Source organism: Porites lutea, chromosome 14, assembly GCF_958299795.1.
Source record: "Porites lutea chromosome 14, jaPorLute2.1, whole genome shotgun sequence".
Lineage (NCBI taxonomy): Eukaryota > Metazoa > Cnidaria > Anthozoa > Scleractinia > Poritidae > Porites > Porites lutea.
Window position 1 is genome coordinate 18,835,893 of NC_133214.1, and position 17,041 is coordinate 18,852,933.

At 39.9% G+C, this 17,041-nt stretch overlaps 1 protein-coding gene across 1 annotated transcript in view; it reads left to right on the forward strand.

Annotated features, from left to right (window-relative positions):
* The window catches only part of LOC140924219 (nesprin-1-like), a 102,592-nt gene that overhangs the window by 22,537 nt on the left and 63,014 nt on the right, over window positions 1–17,041 (forward strand). Inside the window, exons 10-23 of the mRNA XM_073374255.1 lie at window positions 4,345–4,509; window positions 7,070–7,387; window positions 7,719–8,000; window positions 8,781–9,080; window positions 9,382–9,699; window positions 10,079–10,245; window positions 10,776–10,932; window positions 12,212–12,478; window positions 12,698–13,003; window positions 13,696–14,016; window positions 14,431–14,742; window positions 15,549–15,872; window positions 16,302–16,619; window positions 16,840–17,041. The exon at window positions 16,840–17,041 is cut by the window's right edge and continues 125 nt beyond it. Coding sequence (XP_073230356.1) covers window positions 4,345–4,509; window positions 7,070–7,387; window positions 7,719–8,000; window positions 8,781–9,080; window positions 9,382–9,699; window positions 10,079–10,245; window positions 10,776–10,932; window positions 12,212–12,478; window positions 12,698–13,003; window positions 13,696–14,016; window positions 14,431–14,742; window positions 15,549–15,872; window positions 16,302–16,619; window positions 16,840–17,041 — 3,757 coding nt within the window. The remainder of the gene's footprint in view (window positions 1–4,344; window positions 4,510–7,069; window positions 7,388–7,718; window positions 8,001–8,780; window positions 9,081–9,381; window positions 9,700–10,078; window positions 10,246–10,775; window positions 10,933–12,211; window positions 12,479–12,697; window positions 13,004–13,695; window positions 14,017–14,430; window positions 14,743–15,548; window positions 15,873–16,301; window positions 16,620–16,839) is intronic.

Sequence of the window (17,041 nt, forward strand, 5' to 3'; positions counted from 1 at the left end):
TAAAAGAACGGAACGTTTACTGTTATTTCAGGCAGAAAGATTGGAAACGGTGTTTGTTTCAAACGAAACTGTAGTTTTGCGTCGTTGCGGGAGTGAAATGCAAAAATTTAGGTTTTTATGTTATCAATGGAGTTGATTTAATTAATTTGCCACCATAACGAGATTCATGAAAAGCTTTTGAATTTATTTACGGCGATATTTGGTTTATCAACTCAGTAGGTAATACTAATTTAGAATTAGGTTCAGAATCTTAGTGATCTTGAGGGAGAATTATTTTATAATTTCGGAAGTCGCATCATGGATCTCCTTTCCAGTTTCCATTTTGAAGTGGTTAGAAAAGTCGGTTAAACGCATTTGCAAGAAACTTAGCGAGGAAAAAAGGTCATCAGTCCTTTGTTTGAATTACCTCATGAAATCAATTATTTATTATTATTACAGCAGTTCACAACGTGTGCATCATTAGAAAAGTAGCCACATAGGACGCAAAGCGTAGCCTATGCTGCTTTACAGGAATTCGACACGAAAAATGTGATAAGGAGTTAAATTTTTATTGATGCAATAAAAAAAATTCCTAAGGAGTCCAAAAGCTAATGCAAACCTAGGGTTTTTATAATAAAAAAGTAAGCCTAAGAGATCCTATATCTTTATGTATATTATATAATATTTAAAAAACTTAAGACTAATGGAAGCTTAAGTTTTATATGATGAAATAGAAATACTAAATCAAGCGTAAAGCATATCCTGTCCACTATCTATGTGACAACACTTGACATCCGGGTCTATGACCTCACTTAGTAGTAACTTATTACTATTACTATTATTATTATTATTATTATTATTATTATTATTATTATTATTATTATTATTATTATTATCATTATTAGAAAAGAGAGAGAAAAAGAGAGTCTTTCAGATTTTGGGATCGAATTAAAGTTGCAGATGAATAATCTGTATACAGTCGCGGCCTCCTAGTCCACCCATGATTTTATCAAAGGTGCACTGTAAATCAAAAAGATCTGTTTTAGCCCTTAAAATGAGGCCGTTTCGGTGAGTAAAATACAGTCCTATCTTTGAGTCTAATTTGGCTCCCTTAATCAGGGCCAATACAGTCCAATTACCAAGGGCTGAAATGGGCCCCAGCGGGGGCTGGAATAGACTTTTGATGGGGCTGCTTTGGCTTAAATTGTGCTCAAATGGCTCCAAGAGGGGCTGAATCAGACTTAGCCCGGCAGGGCTGAATTGGCACTTTGGGGCTGAGACAGATCTTTTAAATTTTCAGTCTTGAAGGGCTATAAATATTTGTCTTGTCTAGACTAGGCCACCTTTGTGTCTTGAAAGCTTCTTATACTTTAAACTTTTCTGGTCTGGAGTGAATCATCTAATTATTCTAACGCCTCCAGAAAGCAACTTTTTACTTGTCTAGCTACTGTCGAGATGGCTTTTTATGCATTGAATAAAGTGATCAACGGTAAATTTGACTCTCATGGAATGGTTCGTATTCGTGCTTTCTGTCAAACCCAGTTCATTTTAGTCCTATTAGAGTGCCAAAAAGACTGATTTCAATGACTTTTTTTCACTGTGAAGGAAAAAACAAACAAACAAACAGACAAACAAACAAAACGACTGCACCGCTATATTAAAAGCACTTGAAGAACATTTCACGATCTTAATTTTTTTTTAATAATCACAGCAGAAGTACTGTATTTCCTCGAATAATAGCCGTCCCTCGATTAATCGCCTCCCTCGAATAATCGCCCCCTTTTGATGGAAATATTAGAAATAGTCGCCTCCCTCGTATAATCGCCTCCCCCCCCCCCCCCACCCAACCCTTCTCGTCATCTTCTCTTTCTTTTATTCCCTCCCGGTCAAGTTTAAGTGGAATCTGATCCAGCAAAACTGATCACTGACAATCCAAGCTCTAAAAATTATTCAACGAACCAAATTTGGAACTCTTAAAAAGCCCATGTACAGTTCATTTGATGTGATAATTTTTTATTTATTTATAGGGATAATAAAACGCAATATTTAGGTCACGACTTCCAGTGAGCAATATTCCCTCGAATAATCGCCCGTTTTGATGCGAAAAAAGAAATAATCGCCCCCGGCTATTATTCGAGGAAATACGGTATTTATATTTCGATCCACTCTAAAACTCCAGGTGCTAAATAGGAATTTAATTGCTGTCGTGACCTCACGCATATCATTCGTTTTCACGTGCAAGATGTATTCAAAATGATTATACTAGGTCAAACTAGGCTATGTTTTTGTTATCATTTTCAGTTCATTTCCAACAGAGATGTTACAAACAAAAAGAACTGTTACAAAAATAATATTCATTTGCCTCTTTCAGTTATAAAAAAATGAAGGAATTTTAGCATCTGCCCGAACTACATTCTTTTAATAACTCTTTTTGGTATCTTTCACAACGATGCCACTTTAATCCCCGTGATCACTTGCCTTTGTAAACATAATTAACTGGAAGGGTTTAATGAAAATTTCATTTATCGACGACCGCGCCAATCACTTAGTTTTGTTTGCCAAAGTATTATTTTCCAAGCGCTCTATTTTTGAATTTTCAGTGGCGGAAACTTTGTTGTTGAGTTTCCATTTTGTGTCAAACCCCGACCTAGGTTTCTAATTTTTTGGGGTTTTATTCCACTTGGCTAATGGAAATTATTTCCTCGTTTTTACATTTTCGAACGTTGTTCGCCTGCAAGTTCCTCCAAAGAGCCTTTTTTATTCAAGATTAGATATAATTTTCGAAATCAGCAATTTGCCTAACGGTTATTATGGCTTCTTGTTTGTTAGGTCATGAATTAACAACATATTACCAAACATAGTTTTGTTTGTAGCACAATTTCATTTGCTTTTATTTCTTGGCGGCTTGTGTCTAGACTTAAACTGAAACAGAATATCTTCATTCACCATCAGGAGATAACATATCGAAAAATGTAAGTAATCTCCTTAAGAAATTCTTAGCGTAGTTGGGGCCATGGAATGCCTATTAGTGTTTAGGCAAATGCGAAATGCGGTATCGTACGGTTACCCGGGCTCAGCGTGTATACAATGAACGAGTTATGGCGTGTAACAATTTTGAGTTGGCATTTGTCGCTGTCAAGAGTTTATCGACGCCCAGGAATCCATGTTTTTGAAACCGAAATCACCTAAGCGCTTTTTTAGAAGTTGCATCTTTGCGTGTTTTAGCGCGAAAGCGAAGGGTCTAAGTAGCTATAGCTACCTTGAAGGGGATTTAGTTGATGAGTACTTCGTTCGAAAAAATCACAATCTTCAAATGGTAAGCCTTGTTAGAAGTATCATGATGAAATCGTGTAACAAGTTTAACTTCACTCCTAACGATACATGTGAATAGTGCATTCAGATGTATCAAAGTCATCTTAGTTGTAGTTTATGTGTGTTATAGTATACACTAAACTTTCTCTGTTGTTTACATAATAGACTAGAGATTTGTTGTGATGTTTGCAGCGCGACTTCAACCACGATTGAAAATCTTTAACTGTGAAATTTATTTACAAAAGCAATGCAAGCTTTTTCTTTCTTTTGCGCTTTCTCTATTGTTGTTTCTTTGCGATTGCGGAGCTCCTAGCAGTCAAAGGGGAAAAAAACATTCGCGTGACCTATCGGACGTATCAGTTACATGGACATGGTGGCGTGACTGTACAAAAAGCTTCGCTTGCACGCGATCTTTGTTCAATTATCACGCGATTATATTTGTTGTCATAGAATATATGATGGTGGGATTATTTTTGTTGCAGTTGCTAAACAGATTATGCAAGGAGCAATCTCCTTACTTCCGTCTTGGGTGAACCTCTGCCCTTGGCTTCCTGGTGCTGAAAGGAAGTGGTCCTCTTACAACCGCCAACCGTAGCACTGTACAACTGTCAACTGTGCAACTGTCTAAGTAGCGTGTAATTAAAGTTGTGCATGAAATTACAGCGCAATAGCTTCTCAACGGATCGTATCCACAGACTCACACTTTAAGATTTCATCTCCAGACTCAAACGTTAGAACCACCTTGTACAGCATAATAAACAGTACCACAGGAAAGTACTGCTCATTAACTTTTATTTGAGTGGTCACACTTTAGAATTTCATCCACAGACTCAAAAATTAGAATCGTTTTATACAGAATGATAAACAGCACCATAGGATAATACTACTCAGTAGCTTTTGGTCATACTGTAAAAATTCTTTAAAAATCAAACAGTGTCACGGGCCGCAGTGCTTTTCTCTCATTCTAAGGAAGTCCCAGAGGATTTCATCCACGCGTTCAATTATCAATGATTTAATTTTTTTTCTTACCTTAATTGCACCTTTTATTTTCAGGATGAAGAAGAGCTTTTCGAAGCTGAAGCAGAAAAGAGGGACGTGCAACAGGAATACAAGGAAATCCTTGTTTGGTTAAATGATGTGGAAGAGAAGGCGTCTTTGATGGCGCAACAGTGGAGCGAGGATGTCGAAGAAGATGAGCCAAGAAAGAAACGCAAAGCGGTGAGATTATCCAGTATTTATTACGCTGAGAGACGTTTAGATGCTGAGTCGAGGACGACTGCGTGGACGAGATTTTCTCAATACTAACTGAGTCGTGCGCGCGCATGAACCAGCTTTGGCGGGAAATCGTTGTAGCCGTCGTCATTCTACTATGGATTTTAGCGAGAATGTCTTGGTGGCAGAAAGAGGTTCTCAAATTTTAGAATTTTTATCATTTTACGATCGGGAGAGGTCTTGGCTTAGGCAACTCGTTCAATAAAAATAAACGTGCTAACATTTGTGGTGAAAAAAGTATGATGAAGCCTTCAGGGGTGTCTATATTTTTAGAGTTCATTGAAAAAGGAAAGTTAAAGTTAATTTGGTCCTCGTAGTTGTTCTCGTCTTCAAACTACACATCCTCGGAGACCCAGGGGCAGATAGTGGGGACGACCGAAAGTCTAAACGGGCGGAAAAATGTGGCACGAAAAAAAGTAAAGAACGGCGAGAAGAGCCCCTGGGGACAATGTCTTACCAGACCAGTTCCAAACGGCCGCCGCCGCTCTGGCTTCTGATTGGTGCCAGAAAACTTGTGTTTTTCTGGCACCAATCAGAAGCCAGAACGGCGGCGACCGTTTGGAACTGGTCTGGTAAGACATTGTCCCCAGGGGCTCTTCTCGCCGTTCTATACTTTTCTTCGTTCCATATATATTTTTCCGCCCTTTTAGACTTTCTCTCGCCCCCTTTATCTGCCCCTGGGTCTCCGAGGATGCAAACTACAGTTCTCTTTAATGAAACCTCCTTATTGCAGACACCAAAGGGTGGAGACATGCATATTTCCATGTTCAGAGGCGTCCGTTTAATCGAGGTAGATATTTTTTGACGTTTTCTGCAGTGGAACGTATCCTCAGGCCGGACACCTCTACTTAACGAACACTTAACACTTGTTAGGGCCGTTTCAAACGTCGTGCTACTGCCGTGCCGAACTCAATTCATAAATTATAAATACATTAGAATATATTTAAAAGTCTGCTAAACCGTTTCTTTATTTTTGTGTTTTGTTTTCGAAAACAGCCTTTCTATTCGACTGAATTAAATTCGACGTCTGAAAGTCGTGCTAGTGTGGTGCTGCAGTCGAGCTACAGTCGAGCCACCTTAGCACGGCAGTAGCACGACGTTTGAAACAGGCCTTACTCTGGGGACTTAACTTCATGCAATCCTTAACTCAATAATGCGGACTCTTAACTGTGTCATTATTGCTTGTAACTGTATCAGCGTAGAGCCTGTAGAACAGTCCTTATTAGGGAAGTGCCCGTTACGATTTCTTACCTTTCCCTGCACCTGCCTTTGAGAAAGTTTCAGGTTTTTAATTTTGCTGAAAGCAACACAAGTGAAGTCTACACATCCAAAATCTAGCCGATTTTAAAAAGTGAAGAATATCATCCAAACGTAGCAATCGTCGAAAATTCGTTACGCTGTAGTTTTCTGAAGTAGTGTAAACTATATGTTTGGTTAATGGCGCCTTTATTTTGTCTATACCTCTGGGTTAATTTTCTTAACAAATCGCTCTATTTTACGATATAATTCTCTCAGTTACTTCACAATGCAAAGTTTATTAACGTAGGCACGTGAAAAAGCTGTTTTTTCTTTGTGTGATCGTGAGCTATTGTATTCATATAATAGCTGGTATTTTGTGGAACAAAGGCAGGTTATTCTTGTACGTAATTTGCATTTATTAAGTCTCTGCTATCGGCGAAAACAGCGATGGTGTAGTCGGGTCTGTTAAATTTAAAGTGAAGTTTTACCGTTGATGCCGATAGCGAACGGGCCAGGGTTGATGTTCGCTTTTGCTGCGAGATTTACGTTTCGGTGAACATGGTGCTGTTCTTGATAAATGAGTTTTGGAGGGCTGTCATGTTAAAATGTCAACAACCTCACTTGAGGTAAAAGTAAATAGATTACTTAATGAGTCAATGTTTAAATTTCTTAAGCTGCTATACGTCTGCTTTGCGTGTGCTGAAAGTCAGGAAAGTGTTGTCTGTTAGCCATCCCGCATCGTCCACCAACTTAGAGACTAGATCATCTTGTGGAGCGCAATAAAAAGTATTGAAAGAATGTTTATAGGTATACTGGTCACACTTTGTGGTTTCATCACATTTCCAATGCAATAGGCGTTAAACTGAACGACTACTATTTAGTAACTATATTGAGGGACTCGAAGTCCAGTTCTCCGTAGTTACAACACAAACCGTTCCACAAGGAAGCTGTTGTGGACAGTTTTGACGTCTTCATAAACATAACCAGATTTATCCGTCACTGTGCTTAAAATAAAGGTATATTGGTTTTAAATTAATCTTTGTTTTGGAGTTATTTTTGGTAATTATTTTATTATAAAGCAGACTTAAATTAACTCCGGAAAGAAAAAAGTTGTTGCAACCTTTTCTGCAAAAAACAAGGATTCGTTGTGTCCTGGATCTTTTCTAAATATTTAGAAATTGAAAGTTCAGTGGGAAGAATTGTTACCTATTCGACTACAGAGGGAGTCAACTAATACTTAATTGTTACTCTGTTTTAATTTCAACAGAAACAGATACAAGTCTTTCGACAGCAAATCCAAAGACGCGAATACCACGTCAACCGCATCATCGAGACAAAATACCCCCAGTACACCCTCCCTGATGACAAACTCCAAGTTCTCGTCACCAAATGGGAGATAGTCAAACACAAAGTTACTGTGCTGGAAGAGAGGATCTGGGAAGTAGGACGTCACGTGAGAAGGGATGGCAAGCTCGGTAGCTTGTTGCTATGGTTACATGAGGCCGAGGCCCTTCTCAACTATTACGAAACTGACGAAAGGTGGATCTGTGAAGTTCCTCCCAAGTTTCTCTTGAGGCAGCACGAGGTCTGTTTATTGATCGAGGTCTCTAGTTTTCCGTTTTTCCTGTCTTACTCAGGGGGCTTTTTACATTAGTGGGGGTGATTTGTCTTGGACAAAATGGGGTAAGCATTAATTTCATTGGGTATTCATTAATCTCAGACGTGCTTATTGGGGAAAGTGCCCAATCATTTCGACCCAGAGGCATACTTAAATTAGCTTTCCAGGACTTTCCAGACATGGGTATGAGGATGTGAACTATTTGTCTCGAAACCTGTTAACACCATAACGTGAAACTCAAATTTTCAAAGTAGAGGTTATCCTCATTTTTACCGTGCTTATCTGATTTCGCACCCAGGCTTTCTTCAAAGACTTGGACGAGCACTGTCAGGGTCTGGATGCCATCATTCAGTCTGGAACTGAGGGTGACGTGTCGGTGGACGCTTCGTTACTGAAAGAAGTCGACGATCGCATTAAAGCCGTGCGAGATAAGTCCGCTGACCGACTCTTAAGACTAGCATATGAGAACTCCCGGTCTAAGATCCTTCTGTTGCTGGACGCTGGTCGTAAACAACTGAATTGTCAACCGGTCAAATACACCTCGCATGCTCATGTCGAGAAGGCTCTTCGGGAATACACGGTAAGTATTGAATGTCAACGTCCATAATTGACCACTACAGAAAATACCATAACATACCATAATGCTCTTTGTTTGTCACCCCAAAATTTTGCATAAGCATGGTCTTCAGTTTCTCTTGGGCGTTAAAATGGCCCCAAGAGAAACTGAAAACAATGCTTATGCAAAATTTTGGGGTGGCAGATAAAGAGCATTATGGTATGTTATGGTATTTCCTGTAGTGGTCAATTAGAACTTTGCGATCCGACGACGCAATGGTAAATAAAAGTAAAACAAAAAACAAGAAGGCAAAACATCAACTTTGCACGTGCGTCATACTTTTTTGTACATTTCTTTACCGTTTTTTCCCGACTACGACGTGGAATTACCTTCTTTCACATTTTATGAAGGACGTAAACAAGCGAAGACGAAATTTTGTTTCTCTTTCTGAACTTGGGTAGGGATCGGCTAGGAATTCAACTCCTGGGGGGTTCGCCTACTTTTGATTAAGTAATTGGGTAGGAAATTTAATCGCAGTTAAGACTGAAAGAACGTAAATTCACTTTTTAAGCGACGTTTTCCCCGCCATCGCGTCGTCGGATCGTAAAGTCCCTAATATTTAGCCCATCGGACTCACGATCCGAAAGTCTGGGCTCCTGCCGAGACCACGAACACGAGCGACCACGAGCGTATTTGTTAATAGCAGACTTCCTTTTTTGCTGCTAAATGTCATAATTTTGTTTAATTTTATTATTCACTTATGAGCCATTAATATGACTTATCGGAATAAAATTCTTTCTGCAGCTGTTTTTCGTCGATAAAACGTTCCTGAAGAAGTGCAAAAAATATCGACGAAGTCTCCACGAGACTGGCGAAGCGTTTATCAACATTCTTCCCGAAGCGCGTACAATGGAGGTTAAAAACTTCATCTGGAACGTAGACCAGCAAGTCGACAAAATGGTCGATGAAGCTACCTCGCGCCATAGACACCTCGAGGATGTTAACAAGAAGTGGAAAACGTTTGACACGCTGATGGAGTCTATGATTAAATGGATGGAAGATGCGGAGGGATTAATCAGGAATGGAACGCTCAAAGCTTGTAAGGTAGGCCATGTTAGCAGAAAACTCATAATCTAGTTTACTGAATTATTTGCACACAGGTTTAGTCTCAAAGTGCCTTGTTACTTCTCGTCAGATAATCGCGACAAAAGACATGCTTGCTGTTTCTTGGCTTCCAAATATAAGGGGTGCTTTAAAAAGATCAAGGTTTAAGGAAGCTAACTGAATTGACAGGGGACAACGCTGTGCGCTAAGAAAAAAACCATAAGGAGTCCAGTGCTGCCATCAAGGCATGAGACGACCTGATCATGTTGATGACTGTTACCTTTTGTCATTATTATTTTAGGATTATCTGAAAGACATCGATAAAATCCAATCAGATGCCTCCACAGCACAGGATTGCAGCAAAACAGTGTTAGCGCACTGCCAGGATCGCGTGAAAATGGACATAAGCCAACGTCTTCGAGACGTTGATCGACGCCTGAATCGTATTATTAGAAGGCATTCACGTATCATGAAGTGCGACAAGCGCAACTCTAAGCTGGAGAAATTTGAGGATACTGTGGATGGTGTCATGGATTGGATTTACGATGCAGAGGTGTTCGTGTCCTCTGCTGTAGAGGCAACATATGAAGCTGTGAAAGAACGAACTGACAGACTTGAGGTAGATACAGTAGAAGCCAATACGGCAAATTCGCACTAGAAATTTCAAATTTCCTTTCATAGCATTCCTCGAGAAAAGCGTTTTATTTAATAGAAAAATAAACTGCACCAAAGCAAACACGTTACTTAACACGACTCAATAAACAGTATCACACTAAAGGGTTTCATCCAACGCCTTGGCTTAAAAATTAGAACCACCTTATAAAGCATAATAAACAGTATCGCAGGAAAGCACTGCTCAGTAGCTTTCATGTTAATGGTCACATTAAACGCAAACGTAAAGTTAGAACTACTCTGTACTATGTAACGGGCTTTCAGGAGAGACTTATTCATGTACTGACCTTGTTTTAAGATGTGATTGTTTCTCTGTCTGCCTTTAGTTGACTCAAAGGGAGATTGAGCAATGTGAATCAAACGTGAACTCATTAAACAGACTCACTAAAGCCATTCTGAAGGACTTCAAAACTGACATGACTTCCTCTATAAATGCCACGTTATCTAATATTAACCGGAGATTTGAGAAGATAAAGGCTTCTGTTCCGCACAGGTAATAAAAACAAGATTTCGTTGTGGTAAACTTATCTTTTACCTGTAAAAATTTCGAAGGATGTTTTAGAACTGCTTTGAAAATGAGAGTAAAGTTACAGAGAAAGGAAAATATTCTGGCTTTAACTTGGCAGTTTATTGTGTCCGAAGTGTCCAAGTATTTCCTGCATAATTTGCTTGTCTCTCCTCGTTTATTATTACGTACACTATGGTTATCTGTACCTCGTTTCTCCTCGTCTAAAATCGCTTGCTTCATGAACTTATTCTCCTGAGTGCTGGCTTCTGTCCCTTCGCATGGTAACGGCTGCTTCGTTTTTCCGACCCTCGGTCCGATGTCTGCGCTTCTTTTGCACCGTAACGCTCACATCTTGTACGTTTGCACTGCAGTTTGAGCCCAATGCTTAGCTTTATCTGAACGTCAGACTTGTTTGTCTGGTGATTTATGTCTTTCAAGATGAATATATACAATTTGGTTATATCTTTTTGACGTTATTGCCACTCAGCTTTTGATAAACCGTTTTCCCTTCTTAGGTACCTAACTCTAAAGCAGATGTTACCGCAGCTAGAACATTTTGAATCTGATTTTGAAGATGAATTAGCCTGGTTGGAAGAGGCGTTAACTGCCTTGGAGACCTACAAAAATGTTAACACGCTGGAAGAAGTTGAACAGGAACTTGGCAGATACACGGTTAGTGTATTCACGTAAAATTTTGTAAAGAAACTCTAAAAGTTCTCTTTGTGAATGCGCGCGCTTCTCAAGTCAATCAAGGACATTGTGAATTTTGTGTTTTTTTTTTTAGAAAACGTAAGTTCTAAATGTATCTAATTGAGTTGAGTCACTGTCCAAAACCACATTTATATATTCCATCAACAATTATCTTGCGGTTGTTGTGCGTTTGGGGGAACATCAAGATGTACAAAAGAAGTTGAAGTTTGATGAAAACTGGCATCGGGGAACTTAAACAAACAACAACAGCAGCCTGCGACCAGATGAATGGTGGCAATTAGCCCTTTTCTTTTGCCTCACAACAAAACTCCGCTTCGTTTGATGTGATGGCCTTAAAACGTGTATATGTTGTAGTTAAAGAGGCTTTGTGAAAATGGTATTGCTGTTTCAGGCCAATTCTGCCCTGAAGTTATTACATAGTGCCTTATCCGGTACATAAAACACTCCTGTAGAGTTGTGTTTCAAACAAATTACATCAGGGAGCACCAACCATAATTGGTAATTTTTGCAGTTATAGCGTGAAAACTTGAGAAAGTTGGCCTAACCTTTTCAAATTTCAATCCATGTTTATCCTTGCTATTCACACCAACGACGACAGGAAACAGTTTAAATGCCTAAACGTAGTCTTAAGGCGCTTTCCATTTGTCAGAAGTGGCCGGCCGGACCATTGCGGGACCAGTCAGTTAGCAAATGAAATCGGCTTTTCCCAAACGGTGTTTGCTGAAAAAACATCTCCTTCGCGCATACTTAATAGGATTTGACTAATCTGGCTGGATAGTTGTCATAAGTATAGGTAATAGCATGATTTGTAGTGATATTTGGCATAAATACCACGAGTGATATTTCGAAATTCTTATACATAATTTCACGAGCCGTTAGGCGAGTGAAATTTGACACAATCTTGAAATATCACGTACAAATCATGCTATTATTTGTTTATACTACCACCAGCAAAGGTTTTGTAATTTTCACATGTAGGTATTTCAAATTAAGCTGAAATATCACTGCTCTAAGCCAATCAAATTACAGAAATTTCTCATGTAGTAGTATAAAAAGTGAAATTCTCATTACGACGGGAATGTCTGGCCAGTGAGTTCTAACAAATTGAAAGCGCCCTTAGATAACAAAACCGGATCATTATTTTTGGAATTCGATTGATAGGAACCGTTTTAGGCTTTTAAAAGGTAGCAAATAGCGTGACATAGTCCCTTCAGTAACGTCTTTTTCTTCTGTCATATAGCATCTTTTTGAGGATATGGATCAACACAGTCAGTTCGTAGAAAGCAGGACCCAACTTTATTTTCAACTCCGCAATTCACTGGCGGATAATGTTGACTTTTCCAAGCCACAGGAGAAAATAAATACTCTGAACACTAAGTGGAAAATTGTTCAAGGTGGAGTAGAAACAAATTCCCGTAATCTAGAAGAGTGTTATGAACTTCTGAAATGTTTTGAGGAAAATGCCAGAAAAATGCGGTCATGGACTTTAGAATCAGATCTTTCTCAGGTGAGGCATTTCTACAGTACACGTATTCTTGTTTCATATCTTGTAATTGGAGCTATAGCTCTCCATATGACCATTCCGGCTTTTCGTTGTGTTTGTTTCCGCCCGAAATGAATAATAATCGTTTATGTTATGGATTGATATCTCGGTCGACGAGTCGGTTGGTCGTTCTTTCTGTCTGTTGGTAATGTTGTAGTCCTCTGGTTCTTTTGCTTCATTTAGGCTTCTGACGAAGAACTTGAAAAAATTCAGGCTACATGCAACGACCTTCTGCAAACACATGAACAACTCCGTGCTATCATTCCTAACGAACAAGTCAAACGACGTCTGGAGGGTGAAGCCATCTTTATTGCGCAAGAGTGGAGTGAAGTGTACAACCGTGAAAAGGAACGCCTTGTTAAGAGTCATGTTGATGAGTTACGATCCACGTTGGAAAGGAACATTGAGGGTCTTAATAAGGAGTGGGCTGAGGTGAATGAACTATTTAATGCCCAGGGATACAGTGGAGAGATTCATGAGCGATACCAGGTACGACTGTTTTTGCCTTACTTCATGCAGCATGTGTTTATTTACGCAAAAAATCTATGTAGCTATTGGCGTATGTGAAAGAGGACAATGATCCTATCGATCTCTAAAGTAGAGTAAGAACTGGCTGAAGATACTACGCTGTCGGTACGGATTTAAAAGACACCCCGTATTGAAAGGAAGATTTTTGAGAAACCTTGAAACAAGCTGAGAAGGAGAAATATGGGCCTATATGCTGTCGACATTTCTCCCAGCCAAAAGCTGATTTGCGGGTTTTTGACGTGGTTAAGTTTTAATCTTGGAGCTGTAATTATTATATTCTGGATACGTGAAAAGCAAACTGTAGGTGATCGATGGTGATTTGGCAAACATGCCCCTGCTCTTCTTTTAGTCACGCGACGTTTTCCAATTTCTCTGGATTCTTCATGTTTGCCGCATTTTCGTGTTATTTTATTTATTGATTTCATTTTCTTTTAGTTGAGTTAGCTTACCTACAATAGCCCTTTTAGTTGCAAGCTACCATCTACCATCAATTTTTAACTGAAAAAACCAACGTTATTATTGCCGTTGCCTAGCGTTTTTGAATGAGCACGTAACAAGAACTTGACTGTTTGGTAAAAGTGAAGCGAGGCCTTAGCTTTTTTACCATTATTGTAGACGGAAAATTCAGTTTCACCTTTTTTTCACTTTTCCAGCGAGCACTTGCAAGTCCTGATCCTTTTAACGCCATCGAAGAAAATTTCCGTCACCTTCAAGAGGCGAAATCAAAGCTGAGTTTAGCAGACGAAGAGAAGGCTGAAGCGGTAGTACAAGAGCTTAGAGCAAGGTGGGAAGAGTTGAAGGTAAAAATTGCGGAGCTTCAGTCCCGGATGCAGGTCACGGCGGAGAATTTCTCTGATTTTAAAGACAAGCTTTATTCATTGGTCAACTGGGTGGAAGAAATGGAGCAGACTTGCGAAGGCCTGGGGCGAGTTCGAGGCTATAATGAATTCCAGCCGCTCATGGAGAAATTTCAGGTATTCTTGGTTTGCATCGACTTGAAAAGGCTGCCATGTTAGTGTGCACCCACGTGACTAGGCGGCCTTGTTGGTTTCTAACCACGCGACATGGGGGCTATTTTCTTTTCTGCAAGAAAAAAGGGTTTAGTTGCTAGCAGGGGGGACACTTTTGTTCTTGTCCGCCAAAATGGCGCCGATGACCTCGATTTAAAACCAGCAATAGGGAGTGTTTTTCACTTTAATCGATTACTTCAGGTGATAACATCAGCAGCCCAATGAACTAAATTTAAACTTTGAATAAGTGCTTGCTGCCGGAGCCCGCATACTACGCTGTACCAGCAATGGAATCCCCCCTGAGTGGTAAGATTTGACAGGTCATATATGTTTAGGTATCCTGGCTGTGTATTTTAAATACAATTTTTCTGTCTCCAGGTGCTAAGTCCCCAAGTGGAAAGTCAGCTACAATCCCTGAGCACACTAAATCAGCTTTCAGAAAAGCTGGGGAGCTCGTCCAGCAATGAGGGAATCTCAAAAGATGTCCACAGTGTGGCGGAACGAGTTCAAACAGCGTTACCAGTCGTTCGTGAGACAAGTAATCGACTCCCAGTGATGCTTGAATGCTTTCAGCATCAGCAATATACAGAGAAACATGTAGCGTTTCTTAGGGAAGTAAGAAGTCGTCTTCAAGTGGAGTTCTGTTTGGATGGTGTGGTAGATGCTGAGAATGAACTGTCGGGAATCCAGGTGAGAGGTCTGGGGCTAACCGGAAGTCCCTGATTTGTGGACTCAAAATCCCATCTGGCCAGAGGTCCCGATCCCCGTCGCTGACCAAAAGGATCGCGGCGTCTTGAGGCTAGCCGCTTATTCAAGTTGACATACGTCGTAACAAGCGACTTTCAACGGCGCGAGTGAAAAATTCGCGTGTATCCACACGTTTCTAAACTTTCCTCTCTTTAGAAATAGCAACCCATTTAGTTGATCTTTTATCTGCTCTAGTGCTCGCACTCAATAAAATCATACTAGAACATCTTTTTTCAACTTAGTTGTGTGGTACAGAAGTTAAAGTACACGCTTTTAAACTTGTTACGTCTGACAGAAAAATTTTCACCGAGCAAAAAAAACACCAAACTTCTGGTTACTATTCATGGCATCTTAAATTTGTTATATCTGTTGTATTTTATAGGGAAAATGCTGTAAGAAAAATGTGATCTGATTCTGATTCTAATTTTTATTCTGGTTCTGACAGCGGCACTTAGTATTATTTATATAAAAGAGGTTGGCAATTGACTGCCAAATAATCAAAAGAAGGACAGCAACTTGGCCAATCCGGGGAATAAATAAAAATACAGATTTTGAACTAAACTCATGAAGACGGCGTGAAAACGGGAGCTGGTTTGGTTCAAGGTTATATATTTGTTCAGAAACTGACACTCGATGTTTTTCTCCAATCACCAAGTCATGTGCACAAAACTTAGAATCGCCAATTTTCCACACTCAATGCAAAAATCACAGAGACCCTAAAAAACTATTTTAATTACTTTTTTGTACAGGATATTCTGCGGTCACTTGAAACTCATCAAACACAAATTGAAGAAACGATAGTCCGAGGCAAAGAGCTGTCTCAAAAAGAAGGCGCGCTAGATTTGGTACCGTCTAACTTTAGCACCCTTGAAACTCTTTCGAGTGAAGTCCTCAACGACTGCAAAGTCAGACGAGAACAAATAGAGACTGCTTTGAACAATTGGACGCGGTACAACGAGGGGCTGGAAGGGTTCAAAGAGGTATTAGCTGATGGAGAGGTTGAGGTTACAAGAAGAAAAGCGTTAAATGTCAGTGGGTTGGAAGTAGTCGATCAAGAGAAACAGGAAATAAAGGTACTATGGCAATCTTGACTTTATGTATCGTAATATTCTTACTTTTGTGAAGAAATGTTCAATCTAGCTCCTATCAATGACTCACTCAGTTGAAAAGACACCAATTTATCATAGCTCTAAAATTTAATTGAGTCCTTGCTGTCGTGGGACCATTCAAAATGAAATCTCTTTAGCAGACTCTTGCGCATGCATGTTCGTATTTATTTGTGAATCAAATTATGAAAAAGTTAGCTTTGTTTGTTGTTAGTTGTCTTAATTTTGACCTTCGGCGCTCTTAGGATTAAAAGGTTTTTTTTACAGTTCACGTCATCAATTTTTTTTGGTTTGAATGGTTACATCAGATAGTTTTATTGAAAAGTTCAAAAGTTAGAACTTTTTGTCCTTTTTGAAAGTATAAAGGTTATTTAGTATCTTGCCCGTGTTTTCCAGGATTTCCAGCAAGAACTTCAAACTCGATTAGCGGAGTTCAACTTCATCTTTTCTCTTGGACCAACCATCAAAGTGAAAGCCAGTGAAGACTGCAAGGGCAGAATCGAGGAGCAGCTCAACAGCATTTCGTCGCTGAGGAAGTCGCTGTTTGACGAGATCGCAGCTCATCTGGAGAACCTTGAAAGCAAATCTAAACAGTGGGAAGGATTCCAAGAACAACTGGACAAGTTTGTGGAGTACATGGATACGGTGGACTCTCGCTTGGAGAGGAGCCGTAGGGAGAGCCGGGTGTCTCAGGAATGGCTGGCCCAAGTTAAGGTAAGTGCACCTGTGATGTTTGGAGGTACACGTTCATCTCCCATGACTTTCTTTAGGGCGGACACCTCTCTAAAACGAACATTTAGTGGCGTTTTCGACGGTGTTCCCCTTAGAGAGAGCTGACTGTATTTCAAACACAGTATTTTATCACTCATCTAAAGCCTAGAGGTTTGGCAAACGTTGAGAGGCCAAATCCGGCATCTTTTTTTTATTTCCAAAGGGCGTATCAAACGAACTTTTCCAGCGTCGCCAGAGCTTCACCGTGTTCTCTGAAGAGGCGCGCAAGATGTCTGAAGGAGTCATAGATCCGGGCACAATGCAGTTCAAAGCCAAGCTATGCAGTTTGAGAGAGCGTTGGAATGAACTGTTTGAGAAAGCGAGGATGTCTGAGAGTAATGCAGAGCAGGGACTGAGGCCCTTGA